General features: G+C 38.0%; 1 protein-coding gene across 5 annotated transcripts in view; it reads right to left on the reverse strand.

Moving 5' to 3' along the window:
- The window catches only part of arhgap27l (Rho GTPase activating protein 27, like), a 32,253-nt gene that overhangs the window by 385 nt on the left and 17,827 nt on the right, over positions 1-14,041 (reverse strand). For 2 of the 5 annotated variants that reach the window (XM_067412567.1, XM_067412594.1), the window contains 16 exons: positions 12,929-13,402; positions 12,599-12,811; positions 10,170-10,250; positions 9,925-10,032; positions 9,470-9,556; positions 9,034-9,096; positions 7,823-7,890; positions 5,732-5,819; positions 5,158-5,259; positions 4,645-4,743; positions 4,462-4,549; positions 4,243-4,365; positions 2,908-3,006; positions 1,979-2,056; positions 1,656-1,790; positions 84-189 (listed from right to left, as the gene is read on the reverse strand). In XM_067412567.1, coding sequence (XP_067268668.1) covers positions 84-189; positions 1,656-1,790; positions 1,979-2,056; positions 2,908-3,006; positions 4,243-4,365; positions 4,462-4,549; positions 4,645-4,743; positions 5,158-5,259; positions 5,732-5,819; positions 7,823-7,890; positions 9,034-9,096; positions 9,470-9,556; positions 9,925-10,032; positions 10,170-10,250; positions 12,599-12,811; positions 12,929-13,402 — 2,012 coding nt within the window. The remainder of the gene's footprint in view (positions 1-83; positions 190-1,655; positions 1,791-1,978; positions 2,057-2,907; positions 3,007-4,242; positions 4,366-4,461; positions 4,550-4,644; positions 4,744-5,157; positions 5,260-5,731; positions 5,820-7,822; positions 7,891-9,033; positions 9,097-9,469; positions 9,557-9,924; positions 10,033-10,169; positions 10,251-12,598; positions 12,812-12,928; positions 13,403-14,041) is intronic. The other 3 variants (XM_067412574.1, XM_067412589.1, XM_067412581.1) reach the window with 3 other exon arrangements.

The following is a 14,041-nucleotide window of genomic DNA, read 5'->3' on the forward strand; positions in this document are numbered from 1 at the left end:
ATGTGTGATGCTCATCATACTACTGGCATATGCTAATACATATACTAATGGCATAAAAACTGAGCAAAACAAGAGGTACATACTTTCGGAGATGTCGGAAGAGAACCTCCATGGTGTCGTGGTTGGGTAAAGGCAAATTTCTCACCAGATCTCGTATATATGACACTTTCTGGCTGTAGTCACTCATTTCTAGAAAACAAGAACAAATCTTGATTTTTTCCCCCCCTAGTGAATTGTTTTGTAGATAATGCGGCCTATTTTAATGATCTGGCGTACAGCGCAAGTGCACTTAGGGCATGTCCAAATCCACTTTTGCACGATGGAAAAAAGGGTCTGCCCATCAGGCACATGGTCCAAAAGGGTTGTACTTAGTCTCTTAATGAGCCATGGGTGTGTTGTGGGCATAACATGCAATAAACCAATAAGAGTCTCACCTCCCATTCCCTTTAAAAGTCAGTTGCGCTTGCACCATGATGGATTCACTATTTGCATGCTGGAATTTGCGAGCGGAAAGACTGAATGCCTCTCCAGAAAGGAATCCTTTTAATTTTTAATTTTTAAAAATGTTTGTGTGCTGCTCTGCGTCCCTTTGTGTGTAATAAGCAGAGTGAACACACTTTGTGACCCCGCATACAGGTGCATATTAGTAATGCACCCTTTAAATAACACAAAAAATACTGCACTATTGACTTTAGACCAGGTTATTGTTGGTCAGTGGCGTAGTGCTTTTCAGTAGCCTCAAAATAGCGACACGCCAACGATGCGCCTGAACACATTTCGTTTTCAGACCAGCGCGCCCAATGGCAAACAGAAGAGTGTAACTGCTATTACATTACAATTGATATTTAAACAAAGTGGCGCTGGACGTGAAAATGAAAACTGCGTCAGGCTGAAACTAGCAAAAAAACACGCGTCGGTGCCGCATTGCGCCAGGTATATGATACGGCCCATAATCAAATCGAATCATGAATCACATATTTCAGAGTTTATGATGCTATGCATCATTTAGTAAAGACTCTGCAGGATGTCAAAGCAAATGGTAACACTTTATAATAAGGTTTCATTAGTTATCATTAGTTAATGTATTAACTAACTTGAACTAACAATGAGCAATACATTTGTTACTGTATTTGTTAATATTTATTAATGTTAGCAAATAAAACTCCAGCTCTTTATTGTATATTCATGTTATTTCGGTGCATTAACTAATGTTAACAAATACAACTTTTGATTTGAATAATATATTAGTACGTTAAAAAAATAAGATTTATAAATGCTGTAGAAGTACAGTTTATTATTACACTTTAATTGAAATGTCTCCAATTGAAAATTTTCGCAATTTTTCAGTTGGCCAAATTGAATTCCTGTGAATTGAATTGCATCATTTGACAGAACTTCAATTTGGCCAACTGAAAAATGTAGATGTGATCAGTCACTAGAAAATTTGCAATTGGATGATTTTTTTTTTTTACAGTGTAGTAATAATTATTATGATTACTAATGTTAACTAATGAAACCTAACTTAATTCTAAAGTGTTACCAAGTAATTATACTGTACAACACTTGTTTCCATGTCAAAAATATATAATTTTTTATAACTAATAAAATGTATTAGGTATACAATTAATTTGTTCTCTAAAACATGATACACTCACGAATGGCGGCGATGAACCTTTCAAAAAAGCTGAAGGGGAAAAGCGGCTCAGGAAGTTCACGTAGGAAAAGCTTCAAGGCTCCTGTGATCACATGGATCTCTTCCCACTGCCCATCCTCCAGATCCAGCTCATCTTCTACAGAAAGAAAGGAAAATAGCTGACTATAGCAGTATCAATTATGATGTTTTGTTTATTTCCAGAGCCGTATATAAATTCACTGTGATATAGTTAACAACTCAAACTTAAAGGGTTGACGTGTACAGTGAAATGGAAACACAATAAAATGTTTATGATTTTTTATGATGTGTCTAGCTCTTGCTTACCGTGATCAGCTTTATATCGCAGTTTCTGGATGACAGCGAGGTTCCCGCTCACTCTGTAGATTCCATCTATTTTCAGACCTGCACCAGGCAAACAGACACTGACAATTTAGATGACTTTACACCAAGAATGACAATTATATAATATATTTTTCTTTATTAGAAGCATGCTGCAATTTTGTCATCTGTCGCTTTAAATGCTCAAGCTCCTTAAAGTAGAAAGCATTCTGATTAGTTGTCAGTGTTTTAATTGTTTATCAGCAGAAAATGTTTTTTTTTTTTTTTGACAGAGGGCACTGATCAGAGGGCAACATCCTACCAATGCACTGAAACGTTCACTCCCTAAAAAGTCCCAAAATGCACGGTGAAAACCAGGGAGCATTGATGCTCACTATATGTTCCCTTAACGGAAGTTGTATGACTTAAATCACATGAGCCAACTCACTACACATAACGACAAGATTGATGTTTTTTAGAATACAACCATTATTTTATTATATTTCAGCATAAACATACACCGCTGGGCAGGTAATGAACAAAATCTAGCTAACATTTGTAATTTATTTATGGCTGACATGATGCACAGATATGTAACAAGCAAAGTATTTATCATAATGTCCTTTAAATAATATTACAAGTAATGTCAGAAAGATATAAGCTCTGCTGTCGTTCATAAATACAAGTAACGCTGTTGTACAACAAGGACATTGTCACGTCACTGAAAACAGAGTCATCAGTGTCCCAATGTGTAGTTTCCTGTCCTTGATTGAGACAAACCCATTTCTCTGTACTGTTATCATTATAGGTGTGGTGTGAGCAATTATTTTACATTTGGAAACGATTGTTAGATGTCTTAATCATGATATCTAACGTCCTTGGTGTAAACAGGCCTTAACTCAATCTCGTTATCAGACACCAAAATGAATGCTTACCCCTTTTCTCAACAGATCTGATGCACTTTTCCATAAACTTGGGCACAGTTGTGTTTTCACGATGATACAGGGTGTCTAGGTGGCAGCCAAATACATTCTCTGAAAACAAAGTAAAAAATCGAAAGTTACAATTACCTATATTAGAAAAGGGAATGAATATAAGAGAAGAAAACCAATCCATGTCTGTCAACTTCTCATTGATATCTGCTTGAATTAACTGAAACTGAGTCTCTCTATACACCGATCAGGCATAACTGCAAATTTTGCTGCCAAAACAGCCCTGACCCATTGAGGCATGGACCCTGAAGGGGTGCTGTGGTATCTGGCACCAATATGTTAGCAACAGATTCTTTAAGCACTTAAAGTTGTGAGGTGGGGTCTCCATGGATCAGACATGTTTGTTTAGCACATCCCACAGATGCTCTTGGAGACCAAGTACACAACTCAAACTTATTGTTGTGCTCCTCAAACTATTCCTGAACCATTTTTGGTTTGTGGCAGAGAGCATTATCCTGCTGGAAGAGGCCACAGCCACAAAGGGTGTAGATGGTCTGCAACAATGTTTAGGTAGGTTGTACATGTTAAAGTAACATCCACATGGATGGCCGGACCCAAGGTTTCCCAGCAGAACATTGCCCAAAGCATCACACTGCCTGCGCTGGCTTGCCTTCTTCCCATAGTGCATCCTGGTCCCATGTGTTCCTCAGGTAAGCGAAGCAGTTCTTCCAGTTGTGATTCTCACATACCCACTAATGACTCTTTCGGCGGTGGACAGGCGTCAGCATGGGCCCCCTGACTGGTCTGCAGCTATGCAGCCCCATACGAAACAAACTGTGATGCGCCATGTATTCTGACACCTTTCAATAAGAACACAATTTATCTTCTTCAGCAATTTGAGTGGACCACACAGGCTCCCCAAGTGCATCAGTGTGCCTTGACTGCCCATGACCCTGTCACCAGTTCAACACTGTTCCTTCGTTGGACCACTTTTGATATAATGGCCACTGTAGAGCGGGAACACCCCACAAGAGGTGCCGTTTTGGAGATGCTCTGACCCATTTGTCTAGCCATCACAACTTGGTCCTTGTCAAACTTGCTCCAATCCTTACGCTTGCCCATATTTCCTGCTTCTAACACATCAACTTTAAAGACAAAATGTTAATTTGTTGTCTAATATATCCCATCCACGTGACCCACTAACAGGTGCCATGATGAAGAGATTATCAGTGATATTTACTTCACCTGTGAGTGGTCATAATGTTATGCCTAAACAGTGTATATATGTAACAGTATCAATGATTAAATTCATGTTGAAAAGCAAAAGTTGATACTAACCTTTGATGTAACCCTTCTCTTTTACTGCCTGCAGGGTGGGCCGCCTCTGGAGAAACTTGCGTAGCTTGGTACGGACACGGCCCTGTTCAATGTCTATGCTACTTGTTGAACTCAATCTTGTTGCTATATGAAAAATATGTGAAAACACAAAGATGCTGAATTAAGTTGATGATAACTGTGATGTACTTGATGTGCACTTGATGTGATTCATTTCCTCACATTCAGTTTTCTTCTCTTTGTCTGCAGGCAATGGATTTTTTTCTGGGATCTCTTCCACTTCATCCTCTGAGTAATGGCCATGGTCATGCTGTGAAAGATCACATATTTTCAACATCATTTTCAGCAAATGTGATGGGGTATTTTCTGTCAAACTGTAAGTGGACAGCAGGAGGCAGCACTCACCAGCAGTCTGATAGTGTCCAAAATGATCTTGTGCCAGTCATGTATGATGCTGTCTGTGTCATACTGTATCAGATACTCAGAGCCATGACGTGTCTTGAGCTGCTCAGTGACATAGACAATATTACAGGCTTTAATATTAAAAATATGGACAGTATATGCCTACAAGAAAATCTCTAAAGGGCAAAAGTCAACAATTATTAGCCAGCAAAGCAATCAATATCAAAGCTATAAATGAACATACTTGTGCATAAGATACTTCTCGGCTTTACCACGCTTTAAACTGCTACACGTATTCTTAAAAGTGCAAGAGTTTTAGCAGCATTTGTGTTTTATTGCCAAAGCAAAGGTCACCAGTCACACTGGCCTATGACTAAACTGATCACAATGGAACAAGATTTGAATTCAGAGAAACAATTCAGACTTAATTTCTGCAAAAGGTATGTAATAAATTTCACAGGATGCAAGTCCTTTGTTTATGTATTTTCAGAGACTGAACTGTGTCACAGTGATTACCTCTAAAACATTCTTCTTGCTTGACTTTTCTTTAGACGCCCATGACAAAGTTGCTCCTTTCAGTTCCACTGTGTACTCTGGGACAATCTGATTGGACTTGGTCTGCAAGGGTCAACCAATGGCAGTCGGTTTATATGAAGTTGCTTGATCAAGAAAACAGGCCCTTCCTACATAGGCACTATGTGGTTTCTCTATATCCATGTTGTAACAGACCGACTAGGATTGCCAATAACCAATAAATGGCTGATTTCTACCACTATTTTGTCTAAAAAAAATGAATTATAAAAACCAAATCTTTACAAGTCAATTTAGGCATCACAACATAATAATGTAGGGTATGAAAATGAAACATTACATTATCATCTTTTAAGTATTAAAAAAGTATTGCAAATTAAATATAAATTTAAAAATAGAGGAAATGAGCATGTCAAATTAAATATAATCCAGACTACATATCCAATATTGACTATGATATAAAAAAATAAAAATAAATAAAAATCAGACCAATTTCGACCGATAAGTGATATGTTACTTATCTATTGTATATTCCAAATTAGAGATTAGGTAAACTTACAGACATCCCAGCAGGTGTAAATTTAGGGTCCTTGTGGAAAGTGAGTATCCCATCATGGAGAACAGTCCACGACTGCGCCCAGTTCTTCCTACACAGACAGCAGCAGGGATTTCAGAGCAGAGAGACTTGTTTAAACACTTTAAAGATCAAATTCGGTTTTAATCTTGCTCTATTCTCAGCATCTGAGCAATATATATTAATATTGCTGAACTGAATAATTAAGCTTTCAGTTGGTGTGCGGTTTGTTAGGACTATTTAAAAATCAGAAATCTGACGGTGCAAAAAATAAAAATATTGAGAAAATCGCCTGGGACCGCATACTAGCATACTGCTCTTACTATTGTTAATAATATCTTTCTATGATGGTAGATTAACAGTAGTATCCTAGTATGCAGTTCCAAATTCAGCATTTATGTTTTGTTTAAATGTGGCATTCGTCCGTGAGGGGGTGCCGCTTCCTTTTGTTTTGTTGTTTGTTTATTTTGCTATTAAAATTACGTCGAACATAATTACTCGCCGGTTCCTGCCGCCTTCTTCCCTAAGCCTTGAACGTTGTTACACTCTCATTAGCCAGAAGTGCATAAAGCAATACAGAGTTTCCCAAACCAGTGTTCATGACTTGAGAAGTTAATAATTAATTAAATAATAAAACAATTAAATAAAAAGATGAAATAGTTGTTAACCTTAATTTCAAAGAACCATCAACATGCAAATGTGCTGAGAGTTTATTATAATATTTACTAAAATAAATCTTAATATTACTACTGAAATTAATTGAATTAATTGAATATTTTAGGTCAATGGTTTAGTTCAGTTTAGGGTGCTCAATCCTGTTCCTGGAGATCTGTAAGTATCAAGTGCTCCTGAAGATCTTAATTAGCTGCTTCAGGTATGTTGGATCAGAGGTTTGAGCTGAAGTTTGCAGGAAGGTAGATCTCCAGGGACAGGATTGGGCAACAACGCCCTACGCTAAAACATAAAAACTAAAGGGAACATTTGGAAACGTTTTTCCTTTGTATTTTTCACATCCACTGTAAAAAATTCATGTCTCCAAATGAACATTTTCTAGTGACTGATCAAATTTACATTTTTCAGTTGGCCAAATTTAATTTCTGTGAATTGGTGCAATTTAAATCACGGAAATTCAATTTGGCCAACTAAAAATTTAGATGCTATCAGTCACTGGAAAATGTTCAATTGGAGACCTGATTTTTTTTTAACAGTGTATAGACATCAACATTGTCAAAATGATCCCTGTTCACAAGGATTCGCAAAAAAATGACTAAAAGTGCTGTATTATGGTGCCAGGCCAGAAGTTGCCGGTCACTTTGTAAAGAAACAATACCCATCTACAGACTAAACGCGTAATACTCATGCAAAAGATATCACCGTTTTCACAAAAAAAAAAGTGTAGTTTACATGGAGACGATAATAGTATCGCTTTCAAAAACTTGCATTTTAAAATGTGTTTTCCAAAGTTTGTGTTTTCAGGCCCCCAAAACACGATTGTTGTGTAAAGGCTCGTTTCCACCGAGTACAGGCCAGTACGATTCGAGACCATAAACCCTGATCCGGCTTGCGTTTCCACCGCCAGCAGAACGGTTCGTTTGATAGGCATGGTGTGGCCTACATCTACAGCAGGTCTTATTCTTGTTTCTCGGAATGTGGCTGTTGTCACAAGAAGAAAACACGCTTTGTTTGAGCCAAGGCTGCAAGGAAAAACACAGCCGAAAAAGCATGCGCAAGTCAAGATTTTCTGTGAACAATCAACGTTCTGCAGTGAGTCTAGCTCCAGCCTGTGCTAGGTACCCCAACGGAAGGGTGCAACAAAAGTGGTACGGTTCGGAATTAGCGTGCTGTTTACAATTTATGACAATGGAAACGCCAAAAATTGCGTACCTCACTGAACCGCAGTGCTCGGTGGAAGCAGAGCCATGAACAGCCGAAAGTTTTCCGTTTTTTAGTTGAAAAATGTGTCATGTAAACGGCCCCTAAACAGATGACTGATTTGGATGCTTTTTCCCATCAATACTTGGGTGAAGTATGACTATACGCTTTAACCACAGATAATCTGTTAATTCAGGGCCCCACCTCAGCCTCTTTCCATTCTCAGCGACTTTGGTCTTGTTGAGAATCCCAGCCTTCTCCAGTGAAGACTGCTGAATGCAAAAGACAAGGGGTTGTTTGTCAGATTTCTTTTTTTTAATTAAACAAAGGACAAACAGAAAGCTCTTATGGAACATTAAAAATAAACCATTTGTTCATTATATAATAACAAGTAAACAAAAACTAAATCTCAGAGCTTAGAGAGTAGAGAACATTTTGAGTGATGCGAGTTCAACAGTTGTTAAAAAGTGTGTTAAGCCCTATTCGGACAGGATTAGTTTAACATGGGGACGTGGGGGTAAAGTAATTATTACCAGAGGTTCTCGGTGATTTTAGTCCCGTCCGAATGTGCCATCTCGGTAATCATTACGGAGAATGTCAGTAAAGATTACCGAGACTTTTACCTTCTGTAAAAAGGTCTGGAAAAAAAGGTCTAATCCCGTTCGAAAAGACCTGCTGTAAAAATGTATGGTAAAATTCCGTCATTTCCTGTTTAAACGTTTTTTTAAAAGCGCATTTTTCGACCTTGGAGGTGCTTGAAGAATTCGGTTGCGTTGTAGATGGTGGGACAAATCTGTGGAAAATGTCCAGTATTTTCCGCATATCATTTAAAGCAAATAGAAGATCAAAAGCACTTATTAGAGGCTCAACACATTTTAGCTCTAGGAAAGTGTCTATTACCAACATAATCCAATCAGAATCGTTAGACTGGACCTAACTGTTTATTAAAACACACATATATATTGGAGACAGAGTTCAGAGTGGCGCTCAGGTTGTGTGTTTGCTCACGTGATAACGGCAACGTCATACGCACATGACGTCAAGGAGGTGCGTAAAGCGTGTTACTCCTCCCACTTCTGCTAGTTTTACTGAGATGTCTTATCCCGTGAGAATTGGCCATTAATATTACAGACGTCCTGAGGTAAAATGACTTTACCCCCATGTCCCCATGTTAATTTAATCCTGTCCGAATAGGGCTTTAGTGCAGGGCTATCGGTAGAATGTTAAATGAGGAATGACGGAAAACATGCCACAAAACATTATCTACAGCTACTGATGAATGACAAACATGTTTAAGCCAAGCAAGATCATCAGAGAACAAGCAGTGATGTTAGTTTTTTGTCTAATGCATGACATGTTAGTTGGACCACAGTGCGGACAACCTAACAGGCCTAATAAACAAGCTCAGGACGCACATGATGAGAATGTGAATCTGTGCTTTGACTGGACAGGTTTCTCCTCCGTCTTAACTTTTTATCCTTGAGAAAGGAAACAAAATCATGGGTTCTCACAAAATCCTGGACTTCTTTTCATTTTTTTCATATTATATTGCATTTTCTTTGTAAATAACGTATTAATGTTTATATCAGAATGCTGATAACTAAATTAGCACATCACAAAATCGTTTACTTGAGATTTAAAAACATATTTTTTATCAACATGACCTTAAACAACTGGTTAAAATCAAATGATGCATACAAATGCATTCAGTTAGAGGAAATGAGCATGAATTAGAGCAAAATTTCAATAAAATAAGAATGAGACTGTTACACATGAATGAGTTTTGTTGGGGAACTAAATGACATGAGTGAAAAGCTCCAATGAGGGATGGAAATAACAGCGGTTACATACGTAATGCTGTGATTCTGGTGAATTCCCTGTGCTGGATGCATCACTGGCATTGTCAGAGGCAATCCGCCTGTGCGAGGGGGAAAATTTCTGTTGGAGGAAATGAAGAGAAAGAAAAATAAATGAATATTAGGTGGTGGAAAGAGATGCGGTGGTGTGTCAGATCAGGTACCAGATGTTTCCTTCCTTCCTTTTGTGACCACTGTGATGTCAGCTGCAGAAAATAGCTGAGAATGAAATGTCTCACATGAGAGAGAACGGCATTTTACTTTGAGGGCGTCCCTCACACAATTTGATGAAACATTCTGCTTTATGTGTAGCTGTCTCTGATCTCTCTAAGTCACATAAATGTTAAACATGTAAAAAAAAAATAATACAAAATAATCAAATAACTGAGTATGTCTTGAACTAAGAGGGTGAAAAGGTCCAGGTTGAGAGTGTCCTGAGCTGACACTCACCAGATCTTCCTGAGACACAGCTATAGTGAATCTCCAGTTGTTCAAAACAGGTTGAGCATTTTGTTCTATTCCGTTTCCATTCATCGGCTGACCGGGCAGGACTGAAGCCTTCACAAAGAATCAACAGAGTTCAGGGTGAGGCATGCATTTGTAAAAATAAATAAATACATAAAATGTTTTTGATTTTGACAAAAAAATTAAATTGCAAATACAGATTGACCAATGAAACAAAATCATGCACAGACCTCTGGAAGGGTCCACAGACATCTAGACTCATCTTTTGAGTAGTAAAACAACTTCCCTTTGTCATCCTTAGACTGGATCCACTGCAATTAGAAGATAAAAAGTCAGTCAATTTGTAAGACATTTTTTTTTATATTTAAGAAGAATTGGCCTGGGCACAAAATGATTTAGGCTCCAATATAATTATTTGAGCTAATCTGATGTGGTCATATAGGTCAACTTCGTAAAACTCTGACAAATCTTTCACAAAGTTCAATACATTCCAATCATTATTGCCAAATTAGGGCAGAAAATGGTTTGATTGATTTGCAACAGTATCTTGCTGTGTGCGCAGTTGCAGTATCATAAAGGTACCAAAAGGTGGCACTAAAACACACAAAACAATATTCATAATTCTACTATATCTTATTTACTGTGACAAGCCTTAAAATGTAAAAGAAAATATTATATGAATTAAATATGAATGAGATCTCACATGTATCGACGTATGAGTATTAAAAAATAATGATAGTTAAAAGCTGCAGCCTGTAAATTTTGCCTTTTTGTTGACATCTCTGTTTGAAAACTGCAATTGCAGTTATTTGGAGAATCATCATCTGAACAGGAGTTGTGCACCGGCTCCTCAGCTCAGCCTGAATGAATCTAATGTTTTGAGAAGTTTGTGTGGCTGTCAGTCACCGCACCGGTCGGTGTGGATACTGTACTTCAGTAATCATAGATTCTACTTCTTGGAAGTACGGACAAAATAATAATTTTCCCTGCATAATGTCATCTAAACTACGTAGTGTTTCCCAACCACAATCCTGGATGCACACCAACACTGCACATTTTGCATGTGTCCCTAATTAAACACACCTGATTTAAATGATCATCTTATTAGTGGAGGCTCAAAGATCTGAAAGGGGTGTGGCAGATAAAGCAGACATGCAAAATGTGCAGAGTTGGTGTGCCTTCATGATCGTGGTTGGGAAACACCGAGCTAACCAAGAAGTAAGTAACATTACCACTTTTGACCAAAAAGAGGCATTATTATAAACCGCACTACCAACGGTGATTAAATCTAACGACTTCTTAGCTCATATCACATTATTATTGTTATACATACAGTTTTTCTCAGTCGCTTTGGTGCATTTCTCACATCACTATTTATATTTGCACAACAGTTAGTTTAACCTCCATAACATTTAGTCATTTGTGCTCATCATATTAGCAGTTTCTCTTCCTTCCAACAAACTGCAAACGCTGTTGGACATGCATCAGTTGCTTTGATACAACTCTCTGCTGTTTTATAGCATTTTCATTTGCTTATGTCATGTCAATCAAAATGAACTATACTTCTGAATGCTGAGTAGTCATTCCATAAAAAAACTAATAGTCCTCATTTCATTGCTTAAGTCTTCACATAAAAAAATGTTGAACTAGTTGTCAAAATCTGTCAAGCAAATTTTACACATTTACTAGATACTTTACTCGCTGCATTGCAAGAGATTTGCTGTGATTTAGATGAAATTATGTGGCCAGGGAGGAACGTTTGGAAGTAATAATAATAATAATACATTTTATTTGTATTGCGCCTTTCTTACACTCAAAGCGCTAAAAGTGCATGAATGATTACAGTTTTATGTATGTTGGATGTTGAGATCTAATATGTACTGCAATATTGTTTAAAGTTGTGCACAGCTCTACCAAAAGGGAGTTAGTTTTTTTTGTAAATAAGAGTGTATTTTTTTTTATTTTGCACAATGCTGTGAAAAATTAGAATTGCAAAGAGCATATGCAGTAAAAATGTGAAACATGCATATTCAGTGTCTTGTACTCAGTTACCTCACTAAATACAGTAATGTGTAACACTTCATGTCAGGATGTCACGACTTTTCATCTTGATGACACTGACACTCTCACTGACACGAATACTTGCTTTTGAGGAATGAGCTATCCGTTTTGAGCAAGTGACACGCTTTTGCAGGTTATGAGAACTGCATTAACTGTTGTGCAAATGTAAATAGTGATGTGAGAAATGCACCAAAGCGACTAAGAAAAACTGTAATATGACGCAAAGACGAACAGCAATTGATCAACAGCAAAAATGATCAAATTTCCTGCAGAAATCCACCAGTACCATCATTCATTAAAATTATAATATTAGTACAAGCTTACCATTGTGAATCGAGCTAAGGCAAGGAGTTTTGAACACTGGCTGGTTATGTACTCCCTCAATAAATAATTTTGGATAATTTTTAACCACAAAAGCGTCACAGACTGCAGCTTTAAGTATTTTAACCACAGCCCTGAAGGAAAAAAAAAACAGGACTATGGATCAGGGTTCCCAAACTACATAGCTTTTTAGCAGTCTGTTTAGCATGATAATTGTAGTATATCCATTAGTACTCCCATGTACTCTTATATGTGTTTTCTGATACACAGTCATTACCTGTTCATGTGTGAGTTCACTTGTGTAGATGTTTTTTCCATCTGCCCCTACAGAATGAGTCCAGCCCAGAGGGACATCTTTATGTGTGTCCATAACAGCCCTAGGGATGATGGCACGCTTGATTTGGTGCAAATTCAAATCTTTAGGGAGTTGAAATGATGTATGGGAACCCTCAAGCTGATTCTTTGGGTAGTCCTCATCTGGAAGAGGCGGCTGAGGATGCAAAGAATTAATAATAAAAGATGAATATACCTGGATGGAGAGATAGAATATATAATAATAATAATAAAAAAAAAGGTAGTGTAGATAGAGAGATGGGCAGAATCTCACCGGTTCATCTAACTCCTTGCCAAGACTGTGTGCCCCTTCCATTGAGGATGGAGGTGGCGATTGCTCCGGGGCAGTCCAGGAGGTTTGCTTCAAAGCCTGATTATAATAATAATGTCTCCCAGTGGTCTCATCCAAAAGCTGCTCCCAGTCAGAGCCCAGTGAGTGAGCTGAAGATGAGGTGGACGCAGGTCTGGGAGAGGTCGCGGACTCCATACCAGCTCCTGGGTGGGGGCTACGGGGATCAGACCAACTGCTCTGTCCTGTGGCAGGATGGTAGTAGTACTCCTGACCGCTGTCTTGGTCAGTATGGACCTGCCATCCAGCAGAGTTGGGCGGGGAGGTGGAGTCTGGGGCGGGACTGAGGGCGATACCAGGTGAGGAGCAGGTGGAGACAGAGGAGTTCGAAGAGCGAGGAATGGTCTTCTTTAGGTCAGTAACGTTAGCATACACCGCAGTGGTGGGGTCATTCTCAGTCTGATGTGAGAGAAGAAAGTTAGACATGTTTTAGGTATGATGGCTGTTTTTACAGGACTTAATCTCATCAAAAGATAACACAAAAAAATGTGTCATCATCTACTGACCTTCATTGTTACATGAAGAAATATTAGCATATTTAAATTTATTAAAGTCACATTTTTAACTGAATTTGAGATGCCAATAGCAAAAAAAAGTAATTTCCGTCAGAAAAATTTCTGTTACTTTGGATTCTTCAGAGATATAAATTAATAAAGAGTTCTAACATAGTTTGATTTTAATAGGATTGAAAGCATTATTCTTAATTCTTATTCTTTTTTAATACACAATTGAAACCACATCCCATGGACCACAGCACTAACATGACTGACATCATGTTGTAAAAGTATATCTAGTCTGTGTCCCATGCAAAAACTTCCATTATTCATCTGAGCAAAGATCTATAGAAACCTGATGAAAACAAAGAGCTATGGGGGAAAAATCCTGCTGGAACCACTCCCTCGATTCAGGAAAGACACAAAGACGTGTATGTGTAATCAAATATCTCACCAGCTTTCATCTTTAGGCTTTCACTTTTCCTCCCGTTATGACGAGATTTGATCAAGCAGAATAGGTCTCTGCACTTAAAGGGACAGTTCA

The sequence above is a fragment of the Pseudorasbora parva genome, chromosome 2, assembly GCF_024679245.1.
Source record: "Pseudorasbora parva isolate DD20220531a chromosome 2, ASM2467924v1, whole genome shotgun sequence".
Taxonomy (NCBI): domain Eukaryota; kingdom Metazoa; phylum Chordata; class Actinopteri; order Cypriniformes; family Gobionidae; genus Pseudorasbora; species Pseudorasbora parva.